The 22,813-nt window shown below is 42.3% G+C and overlaps 1 protein-coding gene across 2 annotated transcripts in view; it reads right to left on the bottom strand.

Moving 5' to 3' along the window:
* Window positions 1-2,273: 2,273 nt before the first annotated feature.
* LOC138663879 (oocyte zinc finger protein XlCOF7.1-like) overlaps window positions 2,274-22,813 on the bottom strand; it is a 46,357-nt gene continuing 25,817 nt past the window's right edge. Inside the window, exons 3-7 of one of the 2 annotated variants that reach the window (XM_069750245.1) lie at window positions 22,544-22,723; window positions 22,338-22,461; window positions 22,160-22,257; window positions 21,871-21,961; window positions 2,274-5,579 (exon numbers count right to left, since the gene is read on the bottom strand). In XM_069750245.1, coding sequence (XP_069606346.1) covers window positions 4,144-5,579; window positions 21,871-21,961; window positions 22,160-22,257; window positions 22,338-22,461; window positions 22,544-22,723 — 1,929 coding nt within the window. In that variant the 3' untranslated portion in view covers window positions 2,274-4,143. The remainder of the gene's footprint in view (window positions 5,580-21,870; window positions 21,962-22,159; window positions 22,258-22,337; window positions 22,462-22,543; window positions 22,724-22,813) is intronic. The other variant, XM_069750246.1, reaches the window with a different exon arrangement.

Below are 22,813 nucleotides of genomic sequence, written 5' to 3'. Positions count from 1 at the left end.
TACAAATAAAAGGATTAAAATTGAAAAAACACTTACATAGCTTTTAGATCATTTCATCTCCTGTTTGCCCATGTGCTCAGGAGATCCATCAAGATGCATGTCACATCTATAGAGCAGCTGGATCCGTGCAAAAAGACTCCAGAAGACTGCTCACTTCACTACTTGTTTCTTAGCCTAAAACCCAGGCACTCCCCCTGCGGTGACATCAATTAGGGGCTGAAACCTCCCCTTTACTTAGACTTAGGAAAACTATTTTCTATGCCTAGCTCGCTGTAGGAATCTCATATCCAGAATACACCCGGATCACAAGGTGTGCCACATTGGGGTGATTTTTTTAAGTGTAAACACGGAGCAATTACCTGAACCGATACTGAGAAATCCGTACTTTGCCCTAGTTGCGTTTAGCTGCTAGCGGTGTCAGGGAGTGATAGATCTATCAATGGAGATCTGGTATATATAGCTCTTATATCTCTAGCCCGCATCGGTGCCAGAATATGTCACTTTAATAGAACAAAGAATCTCATGGTGGCTACACCAGTTTCAACTAGTACCATGTGGGAGGGGGAATGAGTAGTTTTAGGGAGAATGCTCTGCCTGCAGCGTAGAACCATAAAAATTCTTCAGGGAGGGGTTTAGGATACACACACACAAGCAGCAGGCAGAGAAGAGGGGGGTCGGAATGGCCCACACCATGTTTGGAAAGCCATGTAACCTTCTGAAACTAAATTCACAATATGACATTTTTACATTATCGTGACATACACTATGTATTAACTCCAGTTTCACCATACCCATCCAGTGGCCAGCTTTCAAGATAAGATGAAACAGATACCAGTCAAACATCAGACGTTGGGCCATAAACCCTGAATATAAAAGCCCACATGGATTGGATGAAACCACCACAAACAGAGGTTAAATAAATATTCATGTTTTACAAAAACAAACAGATCTGTATGTGAGGTGAAGGATTTCAGACAATGAGTACACATTTCTCAAGATTGTGTCACTGTGAGCATTTTCTGTCTGTAAATGTATGACCAGTAATGCTGCTCTGTAATGGTCTGAATGAATTCTGTGCATTTCAATATGGACTCAAAATATCCATTTTTATATTCACACTATAAGGTGATAGCATCTACCTTACCGAGCTCTCGCTTTAGGGGTTTGCCACTCACTCTGTGACCAAAGTACTGCACCTCTGTCATGCCACTTTAGCATTTTTCTGGATTAATGGTCAAACCAGTGCCATGGGTCCACCTAAGCACCTGCAACACGTCCCTCTTCCAGGCGAGACTGAAGACAGCAATGTCATCCAAGCAAGCGACAGCAAACCCTTCTAGTCCCTTGAGTAGCTGGTTGACCATATGCTGGAAAGTGGCAGGAGCATTTTTCATCAGGCCGTCAAAACATCAGCCAGATCTCATGTTCAATATTGGAGTATAAAACGGATACATCTATTGTTAGAAAAATATAGGAATTATGCCACTTAATTTTGTGCAAAATTGCAATGAGATGTGTAGCTCAGTTTCCCCAGGCTCACCAACTGACCTAGTTAGAGATGATGACATAATCCAAGGGAATATGCCATTATAGTTCTCTCTATTCACATTGTACAACTGCATTCTTTCTATACATAATCTATTCACTTTTACAGTTGTGCTCAAAAGTTTACATACCCCAGCAGAATTTTTGCTTTCATGGCCTTTATTCATAGAATATGAATGCTAACACCAAAACTTTTTCTCTACTCATGGTTAGTGGTTGGGTGAAGCCATTTATTGTAAAACTACTGTTTTTTCTCTTTTTAAATCATAATGACAGCCCAAAACTTCCAAATGACGCTGATCAAAAGTTGACTATATAAGACAGCTGTCTTTAACGAGTTGACTTTCACATGTTGCTGTCCTGAGGAAGGGGTTGGATTTGACTTTGAAATGCGTTGACAAACCACTTTCCATTAAATTGTTTATGATTCATTCCTCAAGTGGCAGCGGACTCAACGTCCACTTATTCTGGCTCTGTGTTATATGCTCCTGGGTCTTTGGGCACCCTCCAAGATAAGATTAAGGCCCCTTTTGGATAAAAGCTACCCTTCAAGTACTCCAGTGACTTTCTGCCCAGGGAGTTCTGAACAGCAAGATATCTTTCCACAAGGCTCACAAAGTCATCTGCATTCTAGGAATCCCCCTTGGCAACACTGCATTGTACAGACCTAGGAAATGAGTATATAAATTGGTGCGTCACCATTCTCTCCACCAACTATGCCTTAGAGCAAGTTTCAGGCTGTAGCCATTTCTGTACTAGGTGTAACAGTTCGAACATATTGGGCCTGGGAGTCTTGTCCTCATGGTTGTGTCAGTGGTTCAGCCGTTGCACCCTGACTGCTAGGGTTACACCCAAACATTTCATAATCTCCACCTTGCTGTACTCCTTGACATCCTGCAGGTCAAGGTCGCAGTATTCGCTCTGTGGTTCCCCAGTAAGCTTTGGAGATAGGACCTCTGTCCATTGCTCTGGGGACATTTTGTCCCTGTATGTCGCCCTCTCAAGGACAGTCCGGAAAGCCTAGGCATCATCCTCCAGAGTCCTTTGCCTCACACAGTTACCATCACTTTGGCTGGCAGGAGGTGCTGTCTCCTTGACCTGAACAGTTTCTGCCAAGAGAACAATCTGCTGCTGAAACTATTGCTTCTGCTGAAAATGTTTTTGCAACTGTTAGATCAGGAGTTTGTAGGCTTCTTGTTGGACCTGCTGCTGCTGCTGCAAGTCCTGCTGCTGCAGATTGGCCTAGATCAGTTGCTTAACAAGCTCTTCCATGCTTTCAGACTGTAGGTGCCTTTTATTCAGGACATTCAGTCTTTAAACTGTAATCACCTGTGCTCTTTACGACTTCATGCCCACATTTAAACACCAATTGTAGGGGGTTTAGCTTTTTATATCAAAAACAGCATAGAGTTTATTGTTAATCATAATCTTTACAGCTTCAAAACGACAAAAACCTTTCTCCAGTACAAATGAATAGCAAACAATCCTTTCTTCAGGCACAATGAAACACAGTAAATGTAGCAGCCTCTCCAATATCAGTATTCCAGGCTGTAGCAGCTCAAGCAGTTTTAAACTCTTTCAGCAACAAACACACCTCTGTTAAGCTTCAGGACTACACCTCTCTGCTGAACTAACCCAGCTGCCGGTCTTTGCAGACACTACCTGTGTCTCCTTTTCTACCTGTCTTGGGGAGTGTTAATGCTTCTTGTTTATTACTCTGTTATTCCAGTCCCTATCTGGAGAACTATTTCTGATGAGGCGAAAGCTACTAATAAGATTCACCAAATTTATTAAGTGGCATCTCTTAATGAATCTGGTACATCTTATTGCTGCACGTTCCTCATTAAGACTGGTGTATGAAACATCAGTCTTAATGAATTGGGGCCTAAGACTTTGTTTTACAAAAAGACAAAAGGTTAGAATCTTCTAATTGTTCATTGTACATAAGATTTATTTAACACCAGAGGTTTTGTCAAAGATGACTAACAAAAGGAACCCAGAGTGTCTTAAGTGTCAGATTAACCCATCGAATGTTATGCTATAAAGTTTACATTTTGGGGGGTCAGGTTACTGAGACAATTAAGGAAGACTTTACACTTACTGTATGTGTATTGTGGAATAGAAAAGGGAATCAGTTCCTAATGATGGTGAAAAACTATTATATTTGGATGCCATCAGATGTTCCTACAAAGAAGGAATGTATCGTAATTGTGAATAGTAACTTACAACATTAACATGTTTATTACTGTAATATACATACATTAAATACATTTCTTCAGGCATGGAGACTGTGGATTTAAATAAACTGTAATGAATGGCAGATCACTGATATTGGGGGAAAAAAAGAGGAAGAAACGTTGGGTATTTTTGGGGTGATGTGTGGGGAGGGGGTTGCAATACTCTTGTCCATATCCTGATTATATAAATATGCAACAATGTGAAATATGTAATGCTCATGTTATATTGCTTGTTAGATAACAGATGTCTATAAGGAACTACATATTTTGATTCTAATATAAGTTCTAACTTGCGTTTCTTTATCATTTACTTATTTGTCATTACATTGACTGTCTGTTATGTGCGGTCTTGTACAGTTTGTTAAAATATATGATTTCTTCCAATATGAGTTCTCTGGTGTCTAACAAGATGTGATTTCACTGAAAAAAATTTCCCACATTTTGAACATAAAAAAGGTTTCTCACCTGTGTGAGTTCTCTGATGGATAATTAAATCTGATTTCCGATTAAAACATTTCCCACATTCAGAACATAAATATGGCTTCTCCCCTGTGTGAATTCTCTGGTGTCTAACAAGACTTGATTTATCTGCAAAATATTTCCCACATTCTGGACATGAATATTTCTTCTCCCCTGTGTGAGTTCTCAGATGAACAACTAAATATGATTTATGATTAAAACGTTTCCCACATTCAGAACATGAAAAAAGTTTCTCTCCTGTGTGAGTTCTCTGGTGTTTAACAAAAGTTGATTTAGCTGCAAAACATTTTCCACATTCTGCACATGAAAAAGGTTTCTCCCCTGTGTGAATTCTCTGATGGACAACTAAACCTGATTTGCTATTAAAACTTGTCCTACATTCTGAACATGAAAAAGGTTTCTCCCCTGTGTGAGTTCTCTGGTGTTTAACAAAACTTGATTTCCCTACAAAACATTTCCCACATTCTGAACACGAGAAAGGCTTCTCTCCTGTGTGAGTTCTCTGGTGTTTAACAAAACTTGATTTCCTTGCAAAAGACTGCCCACATTCTGAACATGAGAAGGGCTTCTCTTGTGTGTGAGTTCTCTGGTGTTTAACAAAACTTGATTTCCCTACAAAACATTTCCCACATTCTGAACATGAATATGGCTTCTCACCTGTGTGAAGTTTCTGGTGTCTAACAAAATTTGATTTATCTGCAAAACATTTACCACATTCCGAACATGAATATGGCTTCTCCCCTGTGTGAATTTTTTGATGGATAACTAAAGCTAATTTTAAATTAAAACATTTCCCACATTCTGAATAAGAAAAGGCCTTCTCTCCTGTGTGTGATTTTTGGTGTATAACAAGATATGATTTAGTTGTATAACGTTTCCCACATACTGAACATGAATATGGCTTCTCCCCTGTGTGAACTCTCTCATGTCTAACAAGCTCTGATTTGTGGTTAAAATATTTCCCACACTCTGCACAAGAAAATCTTTTTTCCTTTGTGGCAATTTGTTTCTGAGTAGCAAAAGACATTTTGAGGGAAAAACGTTTTCTAGATTTTGCACTTGAAAATGGCTTTTTTGCTTTAAGATCAGTTCGATTTTCAAAGTCTCTTTTGTAAGTTTTATTTTTCTTAATAGTCGGTGATGAGTTACAAGTTAGAACCTGTTTAAAAGGATCAGATGATAGATCTTTGCTGTCAAGGGATAATGGAACATCTGGAGTAATAATATTCACTTCAATTATATCTTGTGTGAGAACAAGGTCATCTGATTTAGAAATTACAGACGTCACTTGTCCCTGTGATCTCCTGGTACAATTATCTGCCGATAATAAAAATTATTTTTTAATAAAATATCCTTAAAAAATATATGTGTATAACATTTCTAAAATACATATAAAAATTGCACGTTATTTAAAAAAATGCAATTATTTACGAAGACTAAACCAGTTGACAATCAAACTTTAGACCTCAGACCATGAACAAGTAGAGGATGATGTTCGGTCTGCCTCCCAGACACTGGAATAATACAACTGCAAAAAATGTTATGTAGGCCAAAATGAAACCAATAAAAACTTACCTTAAATGCGTCTTGGAAAATGCCAACACAAAGGAGAACATTTTTTTTTTGCAATGCAGAATTTTTGTTTCATCACTTAAAGAGAACCTGTCACCCCCAAAATCGCAGATGAGCTAAGCCCACCAGCATCAGGGGCTTATCTGGAATGCTGTAGATAAGCCCCCGATGTATCCTGAAAGATGAGAAAAAGAGGTTAGATTATACTCACCCAGCGGTCCGGTCCGATGGGCGATGCGGTCCCGTCTGGGGCCTCCCATCTTCTTACGATGACGTCCTCTTCTTGTATTCATGCTGTGGCTCCGGCGTACTTTTTCTGCCCTGTTGAGGGCAGAGCAAAGTACTGCAGTGCTCCAACAAAGTGTTAATCACACAGCGAGGAAGCCCACTCAGTGCACAGGTAATTGCATGAACTGATGCTGCAAGCATGTATACAGCAGTAAGTGCTCCGTGAGCCGGGGTGCCACTCCAAAGAAAATAGCCACAATGGATACAAAAATTGAAAGGAATGGATGGCACTCACCGGTTAAAAAAACTTCTTTATTCCAATACTTTAAAACATCGGCATGATGGGTGCAGGAGTGAAATGGACAACAGCCATTTCGCGCTGCAGTGTCGCTTCTACTAGTCACACAGGTAAGTGAGACTGACATCACCTCTTAACAGAGGGAGGCAGCTAAACCCCACACCCGATGCTTGAACACATTTGCAGCAGCTATACATAATTAAAATGCATTTGGAAAACAAATGAAAACAATACAAAAACACAATAAAACCGGCTTATCACAGGAAAATGGACATATCCAATCTCTCATTCAAACCAGCGGATTCTTGCGCTCGAGTGTGCATAATCCAGATGGCCTCTCTTTTTAGTAGAAGCTTGTGCAGATCTCCTCCTTGCACTGGACGAGACCCCTTTTCAAGGCCAGCAAAAGAAAGCACCTCTGGGTTTCTTCCATGGAATTCCCTAACATGTTTGATCAAACGTGGAATCCCCTTGCCTGAAACGATCAAGTTGTAATGCTCTCTGAACCTCACATAGAGGGGGCGAATGGTCTTGCCAATATAGAAGGACTTACAACAACATAAAACCACATAAACCACATGGGTCGTTTTGTACGCGATAAAATCTTTGACAGTATGAGACACACCTCCAATGCAAAGTGTTTGACTTACATTATGGTAATTACAAAAAGGACAATGTCCACACTTAAAATTACCATGAGGAACACTTTTACTTAACCAATTACCTTCTTCACCATCCGTTTTTTCACTATTATGTCACCCAGAGTGGTGCTGCATCTATTAAGAAATAATGAGACCCCTTTCTGCCACCTCCGCAATATCTTTATCACGTTCTAGAATGTGCCAATTCCTGCGAATAGCAGACCGTATGATACCATCCATAGGGACGAATTTAAAACAAAAAACAAATCTTTTATCGCGTTTGTGGGTATGTGGGTAGAACCATGATTGTCTCTTGCCTGATTAACCCTATTGTTAGCCTCATTCAAAACTTCATTGGCATAACCCCTACAGCGGAACCTGTCACACAACTCTTCTGCCTGCTGAGTGCAGCTCTCCTGAGTATTATTAATCATCTTCAATCTTAATAATTGGCTATAAGGGAGGGAGCATTTTACATGAGCCGGATGGAAACTATCAAAATGTAGGACAGAGTTCGTAGCAGACAGTTTTCGAAACACTCTAGTACCGATCACACTATCCACAATGTTAATTTGTACATCTAAAAAATCCAAATCAAGGCCTCCATATCTCGATGTGAACGACATATTTATTTGATTAGACTCATTGAGATACTGGACAAAATCATCAAATGATTCACGAGGTCCGTCCCATATCATGAAAAAATGTCGTCCACATAGCGAACATAAAGTCTGATGTGCCTCAAAAAATTATTTCTAATATTGAACACATAATCCTCCTCCAACAAAGCCAGAAAAAGGTTTGCAAAAGTGCGCGCCACCGGAGTCCCCATCGCAGTCCCAGTGCATTGCAAGAACCAGGAATCCATAAATTTGAACGCATTGTGTTTTAATATGAAATCCATGCCCTCACACACAAAGTTGACAAAACCATCACTTCTTTTTAATGACCCCAAAATTTTCCTCAAAGCTGCTACACCCAAATCCTGGGGGATTTTTGTGTACTGCAGTGCGCAGGTGTCGGCAAAGGTCAGAGAGGCCCGGCAACTGCGCACTGCAGTACTTTGCTCTGCCCTCAACAGGGCAGACAAAGTACGCCTGTGCCGGAGCCGCGGCGTGAAGACAAGAAGAGGACGTCATCCTATGAAGATAGGAGGCCCCGGACCAGACCGCGACGCCCATCGGATTGGACCGCCCTCCCAGGTGAGTATAATCTAACCTCTTTTTCTCATCTTTCAGGTTACATCGGGGGTTTATCTACAGCATTACAGAATGCTGTAGATAAGCCCCTGATGCTGGTGGACTTAGCTCATCTTCGATTTTGGAGGTAACAGGTTCCCTTTAAAATCGAACAAAAAAAAAAAAAAACAATGGCAGAATTGCATTTTTTCACAATTTCTTCCCACTTAGATTTTTTTCCCCTGTTTTTCAGCACATTCTATGGCAAACTGAATGGTGTAATTTAAAACTACAACTTGTCCCACAGAAACAAAAACGCCACGACATCTATGTTGAGGGAAAAAAAACAGTTATGGCTCTTGGAAAAAGACAAGGAATAATTAAAAAAGTGTAAAATAGAGAAATACTCTGGTCCGAAAAGGGTTGACTTAATTTACTCTTCTAATAAAAGGGGGACTTTTATTTTCTGCCCTCTCAGACTCAACCATGGACGGCTCCAGTTCAAGTTCTTATATAATGGACATTTGTAGAATTCTTAACAGAGAAAATATCTTTCAGGCTCTTGTAGGTAAAAAAAAAAAAAAAAAATCAGACCTTTATGTATCAATTGCTGTCCTTTTTTTATAACTAAATTTTGTCAGACATTTAAGAAAAACCTCTTGTGGGTGGGCTGCCCAGCCTCCATGTTCCCACTGTGGGATAATACGGATTTCCCCCATTACTTACAGGGCTGAACTTTGGATAAAAAAAAAGGAATAATTATTGTCACAGATATTAGAAGAGAGATTTGTTATACAAGAAGGATTAGAGGATTCAGATTTCTTGCTTTATTTGCAGATAAGACGTTCTATTCAGTCTTCACCCCGACTTTTCATTTTGGGGAAATACGTACGCTACTCACCTGGTAGCAGTGTTTTTTCAGGAGCCATGACAGCACAACGAGAGAGGGGATCCGCCCTTCAGGGACAGGAAACCTCAGACATAAAAAGGGCGGCACCTCACTCCCCCGCCAGTTGGTTTACAGAGTATGAAAGGACCTTCTAGGTTAGTAGCACATAAACAATATTAATACAGTTAGGTCCATATATATTTGGACAGAGGCAACATTTTTCTAATTTTGGTTATAGACATTACCACAATGAATTTTAAACAAAACAATTCAGATACAGTTGAAGTCCAGACTTTCAGCTTTCATTTGAGGGTATCCACATTAAAATTGGATGAAGGGTTTTGGAGTTTCAGCTCCTTAACATGTGCTACCCTGGTTTTAAAAGGACCAAAAGTAATTGGACTATTGACTCCAAGGCTATTTCATGGACAGGTGTGGGCAATCCCTTCGTTATGTAATTCTCAATTAAGCAAATAAAAGACCTGGAGTTGATTTGAGGTGTGCTGCTTGCATTTGGAAGGTTTTGCTGTGAAGTAAACATGCGGTCAAAGGAGCTCTCCATGCAGGTGAAACAAGCCATCCTTAAGCTGCGAAAACAGAAAAAACCCATCCGAGAAATTGCTACAATATTAGGAGTGGCACAATCTACAGTTTGGTACATCCTGAGAAACAAAGAAAGCACTGGTGAACTCATCAAGGCAAAAAGACCTGGGCGCCCACGGAAGACAACAGTGGTGGATGATCGCAGAATAATCTCCATGGCGAAGAAAAACCCCTTCACAACAGCCAACCAAGTGACCAACACTCTCCAGGAGGTCGGCGTATCAATATCCAAATCTACCATAAAGAGAAGACTGCATGAAAGTAAATACAGAGGTTTCACTGCATGGTGCAAGCCACTCATAAGCATCAAGAATAAAAAGGCTAGACTGGACTTTGCTAAAAAAAAATCTAAAAAAGCCAGCACAGTTCTGGAAGAACATTCTTTGGACAGATGAAACCAAGATCAACCTCTACCAGAATGAAGGAAAGAGAAAAGTATAGCGAAGGCGTGGTACAACTCATGATCCAAAGAATACCACATCATCTGTAAAACACAGCGGAGGCAGTGTGATGGCTCGGGCATGCATGGCTGCCAGTGGCACTGGGTCACTAGTGTTTATTGATGATGTGACACAGGACAGAAGCAGCTGAATGAATTCTGAGGTATTCAGAGCCATACTGTGTGCTCAGATCCAGCCAAATGCAGCCAAACTGATTGGTCGTCGTTTCATACTACAGATGGACAATGACCCAAAACATAAATGCAAAGCAGCCAAGGAGTTTATTAAAGCAAAGAAGTGGAATATTCTTGAATGGCCAAGTCAGTCACCTGATCTCAACCCAATTGAGCATGCATTTCACTTGTTAAAGACTAAACTTCAGACAGAAAGGCCCACAAACAAACAGCAACTGAGAACCACCGCAGTGAAGGCCTGGTAGAGCATCAAAAAGGAGGAAGCACAGCGTCTTTTGATGTCCATGAGTTCAAGACTTCAGGCAGTCATTGCCAACAAAGGGCTTTCAACCAAGTACTAGAAATGAACATTTTATTTAAAATTATTTAATCTGTCCAATTACTTTTGGTCCCTTTAAAAACAGGGTGGCACATGTTAAGGAGCTGAAACTCCTAAACCCTTCATCCAATTTTAATGTGGATACCCTCAAATGAAAGCTGAAAGTCTGAACTTCAACTGCATCTGAATTGTTTTGTTTAAAATTCATTGCGGTCATGTCTATAACCAAAATTAGAAAAATGTTGCCTCTGTCCAAATATATATGGACCTAACTGTATATGGTACAATTCACCCAGTGAATAACTTAGGAATTAACTAAAGGAAGTGTTGATCCAAATAAGCCAAAAGAGGGTAGGGAATATAAGGGTGCTGTCATGGCTCCTGAAAAAACACTGCTACCAGGTGAGTAGCGTATGTATTTATTCAGTCGCCATGACAGCACAACGAGAGACTTTCAGAGAAGTGAAAAAGTGACTAGGGAGGGACCACTGCCTCCAGCACCCTTCTCCCAAACGTGAGGTCGGAGGAGCCACCTAGATCTAATCTATAGTGTCTAAGAAAGGTAGATGGAGAAGACCATGTGGCCGCCTTACAAATGTCCTCAATCGATACCTCTGCTCTCTCAGCCCAGGATGTGGCTACCGCACGAGTGGAGTGAGCCTTTATACCTTCTGGAATTTCCACGCCACCTGCGGTATAAGCAAGAGATATCGCCTCCCTAATCCATCTGGCTAGTGTATTTTTTAATACCCTAAGCCCCTTTCTAACTCCCTGGTAGGATAAAAATAAGGAGTGATCTTTTTTCCAGGTGTCTGTTACTGAAATGTATTTGAGAAGACACCTTCGTACGTCCAAACAATGAAATCTCTGTTCCTTATCGTTAGAGGGATTAGAACAAAATGAAGGTAGGACCACTTCTTGGGATCTATGAAATTTTGAAGCAACCTTTGGAAGATAAAGAGGGTCAGGTCTCATAACCACTCTATCTTCCCTAAACTGCATGTATGGATGTTGTCTGGACAATGCCTGTAGATCACTAACCCTTCTCGCGGATGTGAGGGCAACTAAGAGGGCCGTTTTGACCGACAGGATCTTGATTGGAGCAGAGTCAATAGGCTCGAACAGGGCTTGCGTTAGAGCTGAGAGCATAAGATTTAGGTCCCATAGGACTATTTTTTGTTTAATAACCGGCCTGGATCTGGTAACCGCCTTGAAAAACCTTGTTATCCAGTGATTACTGGCTAAGTTAGAATTATATAGCGCCCCTAGAGCTGAAACCTGAACTCTAAGGGTGCTGGTGGCTAAGCCTAACTCTAGGCCCTTTTGTAAAAATTTTAAGATTTGAGTAATATCAGGTCTTTGATCAATTTGTGCCCCTGAACTCGATAGGAATCTTCTCCAAACCCTAACATAAATGTTTGTCGTGGAGGTTTTCCTACTTTTAAGCAGTGTATTTATAAGATTTTGAGAAAATCCCTTCCCCTTCAGAAGTGACCTCTCAAATTCCACGCTGTCAGGTGTAAGTTGGTTACTCGTGGATGCAGGACTGGACCCTGGGAAAGGAGGTCTGGTATTTCTGGGAGGATCCATGGCTGGGAAATGGACATGCTTCTTAGCCATGGGAACCACGACCTTCTGGGCCAGAACGGGGCTATTAATATCACTCGGGCCCGGTCTTCCCGAATTTTCCTCAGAACTATAGGAATCAGATTTAGAGGGGGAAAGGCATAGGCGAGACTGAAGTTCCAGGAGATTAGAAGAGTGTCGACTGCAAACGGGTTGTCCTCCGGATTTAGGGAACAAAATTGATGTAGTTTCCTGTTTCCTCGACTGGCAAAAAGATCTATTTCTGGACATCCCCATAAACGTACGATCTGATTGAAGACAGCCGGTTTTAGAGACCAGTCCCCTTGTTTGAGCTCGTTGCGGCTTAAATAATCGGCCATGGTATTTAGCTTTCCCTTTATATGAAGGGCCGTAAGGGAGAGTAGGTGATTTTCGGCCATCTGAAAAATACGATTTGTAACGTTCATTAATGACCTAGACCGCGTACCTCCTTGGTGGTTAATATAAGCAACGGTCACCTGGTTGTCAGAGAGTAGTCTGACATGTCTACCCTGCAGAGGTATAAGGAATCCATTCAAAGCACGCTCTACCGCCAACAATTCTTTTAGATTGGAAGGCGTGTCTCGCTCAGACTGGGACCACAGCCCCTGAATGCAATCATCTTCCCAGTGTGCCCCCCAACCCGTGGGGCTAGCATCAGTTGTTATTACTCGCGTTATTTGATTTGTCCAGGGTACCCCTCTACGCAGATTCGGAATGTGTGTCCACCAAATTAGTGAATTAGTGGCCTCCATAGATAAAAAATTTTCTCTATCAAGGTTAGCGCCCAGCCGACGAAAATTATGTAGAACATCCCATTGCAGAGACCTGGAGTGAAACTGTGCCCACAGCACCGCCGGAAAACAAGAAGTAAGAGAACCCAAAAGTGACATTGCACCTCTTAAGGAGATAACGGGATTATTAATAGCTCTGGAGGCCAGACGATGAATACTATCAACCTTTGAGTCCGGCAGGCGACATTCCTGCTGACCCGAATCTACAATAAGACCCAAGAAATGCTGTGATGTTAAGGGCTGAAGACGCGATTTTTTGAGATTGATAATCCATCCTAAGTTATGTAATGCTGCCATCACCTTCTCCAACTGCTCTTTACAGTGTGACTCTGAACGCCCAACAATCAATAAATCATCCAGGTAGGGAATTATTAGTATGTTTTGCTCATGAAGGTGTGCCATAACCTCTACCATAATCTTAGTGAAAACCCGTGGTGCGACCGCAACACCAAAGGGGAGTGCCCGATATTGAAAGTGCTCTACTGTGCCGGCAAGAGAAACCGCCACCCTGAGAAAGCGCTGATGATTTACATGTATCGGGACATGGTAATAGGCGTCTTTCAGATCTAAGACAACCATGAAGCAATTGTGAAAAAGAAGCTTTATTGCCTTTTCACAGATTCCATTTTAAAGAATGGGATCAGCAAGAATTCATTCAGGCCTTTCAGATTGATGATGGTACGATATGACCCATCTGGCTTCTTTACCAGAAATAAAGGGGAATAAAACCCCATACCTCGTTCTTCCGTGGGTACTCTAATAAGAACTCCCTTTTGTTGGAGATCTTGAACCTCTGACTCCAATGCCAACTGTTCTGCAGGAGAAGAACGGATAGGAGTTAATTTAAATTTGTCCTGAGGGATATGATGAAACTGGAACTTTAAACCTTCTTTAATGATACTGAGAATCCACGGACTATTGGTGATCCTCAACCAGGCTGGGTAGAAGGCTAAAAGCCTACCGCCCACCTGGACCGCCAGTCATTGAGGCTTCTTAGAGTCCCGAGGGGAGTTAAACATATATCCCCTACCTCTTCTTCTGCTGCTGTTATATCTGGACGAATCTCTATTTGGCTCTCTATCCATCCTCTGTTGTCATCACGCCTATAAAAGGGTTTTCTCAATAGAGGGAACCACTTCTTAGAATCACCTGCCTTCTCAAGCAGCTCATCTAGTACCGGACCAAACAAATGAACCCCTTCACAGAGGATGCCACATAGTTTTGATCTGGCCTGTAAATTACCTGGCCAACATTTTATCCAAAGTGCTCTGCGGGCTGCGTTGGATAAGGCTGAGGATCTTGCGGCCAGCCTAACTGAATCTGCTGACGCATCTGAAAGGAAGGCTGCAGCATCTTGGATCATGGGCATAGAGGATAGGATTTCATTTCTAGGAACTTTATCCTTGAGTTGGTCTTCCAGGTGGCCTAGCCACACCATCAAGGACCGAGCTGTGCAAGTGGCCCCAATTGCTGGTCTCAAGGATCCCGCAGAAGTCTCCCAAGCCCCTTTAAGGAACACATCAGCTTTTCTATCAAGCGGGTCCTTTAGGTTACCTAGATCCTCAAATGGAAGAGAAGACTTTTTGCACACCTTGGCCACCGCTGCATCCAACTTCGGGACCTTGTCCCAAGAAGCTGAAGCCTCTTCCTCGAACGGATACCTTCTTTTAAATGCTGGTGGCAGTGACCCCTTCCTTTTGGGCTTCTTCCATTCCTTCGTAATCAGTGACTTGATTTTTTCCACTATAGGAAAAACCCTTCGAGATTTACGGTCTATGCCCTTGAACATAATGTCCTGAATGGAGAATTCTGACTGGGTCTCTTCAATCCCCATAGTGTTGTTGACAGCCTTCACTAGGTGATTAATCCTGTCTAGTGACAGACATGCTCGACTAGATTCTACGTCCTCTGAAGATGAAGATGATGGATGAGAATCCGAGCTCACCCCATCTGAATCCACATCTGAAACTGGGGATGGGACTTCTATCCTCTTTTGGGACCTTGTCCTGTGAGAACTGGATTTTAAGGAATCCCTGACCTCCTGTTTAACCATGTCCCTAAGGGTAGATGTCAGGTCAGGGGCCTCCTCCTCGATTAAGCGCTGTATGCAGGATCTGCACAGCTTCTTTTTATGCCCATCTGGAAGTGGCTCTGTACATACGGCACACTCCCTATGCTTGGCTTTGGAAGTACTTTTTCTCCCCTGGATAAGGAGAGAGGGAATACAAGGAGGGACAGCAATCAAAAAAGCGTACTTTCACGTAGCTCACTTACCCATCCTTGCAACAAATGGTACCGTGATCGGGGGTCCTCTCTAGCCGGAGAATCCTTACGGCCTGAGGATTTGGTAGATTTCTGAGCAGCTTTAGCTCCACCAGCGCGACTACTGCCACTAGAACGCCGCTGGGAGCTTCTCAGAGATTTCCCTGTCTGTGGCTGCTCCAGTGGTTGCTGCTGTTCACCGCACAGCTGCGGAGTTCCCTCCGGTGACTCCATGTAGGAAACAGGACAGGAACATGCAGAGGCGTCTGTGCAGGTCTTAAATCATCCCCCTCGGTACCACCCCCGGATGGGGGTCAGCAGGGCTTCCTCCAGGTGTCGTTAATCGGTACACTGTGAGCCGCGCCCCCATGCTGAGCGCCGGACTCCCTGCGGCCACAATCCCCCTTCCGCCCCTGGGCGCCGCCATTAGCCGGAGAAAAAGCGCTACCGCGCATGCGCGGCCGCGTCATCACCCCGCGCCGCTCGCCGCGTCATCCGGACACGCCCCTTCCGGTCACAGCTGCGGCGCTGAGGGCAGACGCGCAGACAGTGGCAGCGGTTGTACAGGCCCCAGAGGCCCCACAAACATGGTTCCACGGCCTACTTACCAGGTATGACAACGCGGACACCCAAGAAGCTAACCCCTTCCCTTGGGTTGCTTCCTCCTGCTGCCACCTACACCAACAGTCCCCCTGCCGTGTGGTGCTACCAACCTCCTGACCAGACCGAGGCAGGTGACCCCCGCTACCTGTATCGGCCTGTCAGGAGTGGGATAGCTTCTTTTCTTCAACCTTCTTCCCAAGGTCTGTCTGAAGAGGTTCCGCTGTCAGGGACAGGAAACCAACTGGCGGGGGAGTGAGGTGCCGCCCTTTTTATGTCTGAGGTTTCCTGTCCCTGAAGGGCGGATCCCCTCTCTCGTTGTGCTGTCATGGCGACTGAATAAAAATATCCTGTCATGGATTATTTACTGTTAAATGAAATCTGTAAAGGCAGAATTAGTTCCCTATAAAACATTTGATTAATTGACTTTCAGAAGAAAATAAATTCTAGGAATCAGATCTTGGATTCACCTTAAACAATGAGACCTAATTGTAAATTCTGCTAAAGTTCTTTTCTACGTCACATGAGAGAATGATCCAATTTATCGTTATTCACAGGCTATGCCTTCCCGGGCTTTTATGCATAAGATAGGATATATTAAATAATCCATACACTGGTCAACAGCATTTTTGGTGCCAAAGATATTTCATCGAATTTAGGGTAACTTTGGGGTGCTGATTCTGAATATGTCATCAGTTTTGCCAGATTGGCTCAAGTTTTTGAGATTTTTGGTATCTTATTTATAGCACTTGTTGGTAAATGCGACGCATCATCTCATTAATTTCTTTGGATTAGTACTTGAACTGAGCAGTTCTCAATATAGTTTTGTGTTAATTAGTGTTCTAAAAGTTTGTTCATAGCTTGATTTTTGCACTAACTTTATGTTGTTGTCTGTTTTCCAGTGAAAAGCATGAACTCATCAAGAAGAAGTTGTCTTAACGATCCAGACTCATTCTGTTACATTTGTGGTGAATACACACTGCCAAAACATAGAAGAAACATAACAGACTTCGTAAAAAAAGTGTATTTTGCCTATTTTGGGGTTATGCTTGGGGACCAAGACAAGTTTTGGGCACCACACATAGTGTGCAAAGCATGTATCGAATTATTACGAAAATGGAGCAAAGGACAAAGAAAAAGCTTCAAATTTGGTGTTCCAATGGTGTGGAGAGAGCAAAAAAATCATCATGATGACTGTTATTTCTGTGCAGTGCAAGTGCAAGGATTCAATAAGCATAAGAAACGAAAATGGGAGTAACCTAACATGGAATCTGCAAGAAGGCCTGTCCCTCATTGTGAAGATGTGCCTGTACCTGTGTTTACCATGTTACCTGACCTTCCCCCACCTGATGATGATGAAGTGTGTATTGGCAGTGTGTATTCACCACAAATGTAACAGAATGAGTCTGGATCGTTAAGACAACTTCTTCTTGATGAGTTCATGCTTTTCACTGGAAAACAGACAACAACATAAAGTTAGTGCAAAAATCAAGCTATGAACAAACTTTTAGAACACTAATTAACACAAAACTATATTGAGAACTGCTCAGTTCAAGTACTAATACAAAGAAATTAATGAGATGATGCGTCGCATTTACCAACAAGTGCTATAAATAAGATACCAAAAATCTCAAAAACTTGAGCCAATCTGGCAAAACTGATAGCATATTCAGAATCAGCACCCCAAAAATACCCCAAATTCATTAAAATATTTTGGACACCAGAAAAAAAAAATTTTTTTGTTGACCTGTGTATTGAACCTGTTGCCGAAATTATCAGGAAACATTCGGACAGGGTAGGATTCCGCAGAGAAGCAATAGAAGAGAAGGTGGCCCTCTATGCTGACGACACTTTGTTGTTCTTGGCAGAGACTTCTAATACATTACCAGTGACGATGAAGGTTATCGAAAGATTTGGGAAATATTTGGGTTAAAAGATCAACTGGAACAAATCAGTCTTAGGCTACTTTCACACTAGCGTCGGACTCGGCCCGTCGCAGTGCGTCAGGCCGAGGTACCGACGCTAGCAGTGAATGTGCCGCACAACGGGGGCAGCGGATGCATTTTTCCAGCGCATCCACTGCCCCATTGTGAGGTGCGGGGAGGTGGGTGCGGAGTTCCGGCCGCGCATGCGCGGTCGGAAATGGCGGACCGTTGGCAGCAAAAAACGTTACATGTAACGTTTTTTGCTCCCGGCGGTCCGCCACAACACGGCGCAACCGTCGCACGACGGTTGCGACGTGTGTCAATGCGTCGCTAATGTTAGTCTATGGGGCAAAAACGCATCCTGCAGACAACTTTGCAGGATGCGTTTTTTTCCCATAAACGACGCATTGCGACGTATTGAAAAAAACGCTAGTGTGAACGTAGCCTTACTCCCATTAGATAATTATGATAACCTACCTTCATATTCAGGTTCTGGCTTACAAGTAGTTTCTGAATTCAAATATTTAGGTATTAACCCCTTTCTGACATCAGAAGCAATAATTTGTTCATGTGCCCTGGGCCTATTTGACCAGGGATGGATCATTACGTCTGCACAATCGCCCGTGCACATAGTGGGTGTGCGGGCGATCGCCGCCAGGTGTCAGCTTATTCTGACAGCTCATACCCGGCACTAGGTGCCAAGAGCGTGTCTGCAGCGACCCAACCTATAAAACTGTCCCACTACAAATAAAAAAACAATACTTTATCATCATACTGCCGAAAAGTGGAATAAAACGAGATAAAAAAGAGGGATATAAATAACCATGGTACCGTTGAAAACGTCATCTTGTCCTGAAAAAAAAAGCCACCATACAGCTCCATCAGCGGAAAATTAAAAAAGTTATAGCTCTCAGAATAAAGCGATGTAAAAATAATTATTTTTTTTCTATAAAAGTTTTTATTACACAAATAGTGCAAAAACAAAAAAAAAAACAATATAAATGAGGTGTCGCTGTAATCGTACTGACCTGAAGAATAAAACTGCCTTATCAATTTTACCACACATGGAACGGCATAAAGCCTCCCCCCGCCCCAAAGAAGAAATTCCTTAATTGATGTTTTTGTTCATTCTGTCTCCCAAAAATTGGAATAGAAAGCAATCAAAAAATGTCATGTGCCCAAAAATGGTACTCGCAAAAAACAAGACATCACATGACTCTGTGGGCCATAATATGGAAAAACTATAGCTCTCAAAATGTGGTGATGCAAAAACTAATTTTTGCAATAAAAAGCGTCTTAATGTGTGACAGCAGCCAAACATAAAAACCCAATATATATCTGTTATAGCTGTCGCACCGACCTGAAAAATAAAGCAGCCTTATACCGCAGGAGGAACGGCGTAAAAAATAAATAAAACCAATTCTTCACATGCTGTTCATGTTTCCATTCTGCCTCCCAAAGATCGCAGTAAGGCTCGGCGCACATTTATCCTACGCTCTGCGCTGAGCGCTTACACCGGGGTTTCCGTGTAAATCTCTGAAATACCAAAATCAGATGGAACCCTTGGCAGAAGATTCCCCATAAAGAGGCAGATGGAGGCACTGTGGACGCCGTCTGATCCGGCGGTGTCTGTCTTTTTAAGATTGCATAAAAGTGCCGTCGGCCACAGTTTTGTGCACTTCTGAAAAGAAGGACAATGCTGAACAGAGGCCATATGGCGTCCAGAGTAACTCTGCTGCCTCTTTACAATGAATTAATACCTCGGGGGTTTCATCTGAATCACGTCACTCAGATATTTAGATGGAAACCCCAAAGGACTTAGCGCAGAGTGCTGGATAAATGTGATCCCAAACATTATGTAAAATGTTCCCAATAAAAGCTTCCACTAAATCCACAAAAAAAGCAAATCCCCACTCAGGTCCATCATCTGTTAATGGAAATATAGGGGCTTCCACGTTACTGGTAGCACACAAAGGCTCTGGGAAAGCAAAATGGCTCCTTGCCCGCCAAAAGAAATTCAGCAAATTCTGCGCTCCCAAATTCAAATGCACCCCTCACTTCTGAGCCCCACAGTGTACCTAAACCACATATTGCATCCACATTTGGCATTTCTGAAGCAATGAGAGCCTGCCTAACTTACGGGTGGCATGCCTCCAGAAGCACTGATTGGGCATGATATATCGATGTTATTTATACTATATTGGAAAATGCCGAAATTCATTATACATTCTGACAAATGGTATATTAGCTGCCATTACAGCATTCCTATCCTTTACTGAACTGTGAAATCCACTTTACTGGGTATGTTGTACTTAAATATAACTTGCTGTATTTTGTTGGGGTGGGAAGGATCAGAGACTTGTGGGGGTAATTTTGGAATTGTAATATTCATATACAAAAACTTTCAATAAAAAATACTGAATAACCCCTTAACGTCCAATGACAGACATGGTCCGTCATTGGATGCCTTCCACCATTTGGGGTGGGCTCTGGCGATGAGCCCGCACCTTTTCTGGCATATGACAGCTGATCTGATCAGCTGACATGTGCTCCTAACAGCAGCAGGTAGAATCGCGATCCACACGCGGCTGTTAATATGTTAAATGCCGCTGTCAAACTCTAACAGCGGCATTTAGCATGCACGCACATGAAGCGCGTCATTACCTCATCCCATCGGTGCCTGTGTCACATGATTATGGGTCACCGATGGGCCGGCTTGACAACCAGAGGTCTCCGTGAGACCTCTATGGTTGTCACTGCCGGATTGCTATGAGCGGCGCCTGGTGGTCAGCACTCATAGCAAGTGTGTAATTCTACTACATACAGGTGATCTGATCACGGCCTGTATGTAGCAGCGCCGATCAAGTTATGGCATCTTCTTGTCTCCCGTGGAGACTTTTGAAGCATGACAAAAGTTAAAAAAAAAAAAGTTTTTAAAAATAAAATGGAGACGCTATGAGAACCAGAAAATGTGACTCTTTTTTAACAATGTTTGGATTTTTTTTTTTGACCACTTAGATAAAAAAAGAATCTAAACATGTCTGGTGTCCAAGAACTCAATGACCTGGAGAATCATCATGGCAGGTCAGTTTTAGCATTTAGTGAACCTAGTAAAACCTTATTCAAAAATACAACTCTTCCCGCAAAAAGCAAGCCCTCACATGGCCATTTTGACCAAGAAATAAAAAAGTTGTGACCATGGGAAGAAGGGGAGAAAAAAATGGAAATGCAAAAACGGAAATACCCCTGGTTCTTAAGGGGTTAAAAAATAAAAATTCTAAATGTCTCAAGTGTAACTCTGAGACGGTAGAGCCATCTCATATGGATTCAGATTCCTGGGAAATTAGGGAATTTTGGGAACCAGTTATCTTTTTTGTCATTTCATTTTTGTAATAGGAGTCAAGATGGTTTGTTCTACTAAGGATCTAATTACTTCACGGTCGTGATCTACAAGGGGAATTATTTTTAAGAACTGGATAACTACTAACAATACGTTACACCAAGTTACACGTTGAAATAAATTAATAGCTGTGATAAGTAAAAGCAAAGAGTTGTGGAAATCCGGGCAACAATTATTGATTGAAGGGTTTTATCTTCTTTACTCTCTACTCTGAATGAGGGGGTGTCAGGGATGCATTTAAATAAAATTATGTATCTATATTTGAGCATATAAATAAAAGGACTTGGACTGGTGTCTCGTCATAAAAGCAAGGCCCGCCGTACAGATTATACTTTTCTGCACATGATTTTCTATGTTGTCAGCACATTCTACTTACGCTGTCATTGGGCTTTGCAGTTTAGAGATCTGGGAAGGTAAGGGTCAGCATCTTCTAATTCCAGCTAGTAGGGTGCATTCTCCGGGCTGTAAGCTCTTGTTGAGATAGGTCTCACTTCAACAAAAGAACTTTCAATGACCAAAGTAATCGGGACAGTTTGTGTTTAGCAGGAGAACGGTGACTGTTTGATTGTAATATGGTGGTACTACACTGAAGATAGAGCAGCCACATCCAGTGACAGAAAAGAATCTGTGACATCTCTGCATTTAGTGGTTACTACTCACCTGTGTGGCCATATGTAGGAATCTCCTCTTTACACCACTCATCTCCCTTCACATATGTCTCTGTAGTATTAATATGGGTCAGATCTTCACCCTGAAACAAATATTGTACAAGTCACAGACAGAAGGAGAAGTCACATCTATGAACAGCTCTAATCCTGCCATCTCCACCGTTCTCATTACACAAGTATAAAACATATAATACTGGTGGATAAAACAAGACTGAGCACAAGACCTTCACAGCCGTCTACACATCATAGGGGAGATCTCATGACACCTTCTCTCCATCTACCTGATGATCCTGAGGAACATTGGGATCTTCCTGTTTATAGTCCTGTGGAAGAAGAGGACGGGGACATCTCTCTGGTGTTGTCCTCTTACTGGATAGTACTGGAGGAAACACAGGGACCGAATTAATTTTTTACATACAGATAATTTATAGGACGTTTGTACTTAGTTCTGTCCATTACCTGATGATGTGAGGAGCTTGGGATCCTCCATCATGACGTCCTTGTATAGATCTTTGTGTCCTTCTAAATACTCCCATTCCTCCATGGAGAGATAGATGGTGACATCCTGACACCTTATTGGAACCTGACACATACAATGATACCATCATCCCCTGATCCCTTCATAGTGTTATTATACAATGTCCCAGTATTCCCAGCAGTGTCACCTCTCCAGTCAGCAGCTCAATCATCTTGTAGGTGAGTTCTAAGATCTTCTGGTCATTGATGTCCTCATGTTTCAGGGGATGAGGTGGAGGCCCCGTAATTGGGCTCAGGGGTCTTCCCCATCCCTCAGACACAGGGGCCTGACAGCGCTCACTAGAGGTCTTCTTCACTACTGTATAATCCTAGTTATGGAGAGACACATTAATAAATCTCTCTACAGACATTTCCAGAGTCCTCCCCTCTCCAGTTCTGTCCATCTGTTATTCCAATAG

Source organism: Ranitomeya imitator, chromosome 2 (genome assembly GCF_032444005.1).
Source record: "Ranitomeya imitator isolate aRanImi1 chromosome 2, aRanImi1.pri, whole genome shotgun sequence".
Classification (NCBI taxonomy): domain Eukaryota; kingdom Metazoa; phylum Chordata; class Amphibia; order Anura; family Dendrobatidae; genus Ranitomeya; species Ranitomeya imitator.
This window is presented reverse-complemented; position numbering and strand designations above follow the sequence as displayed.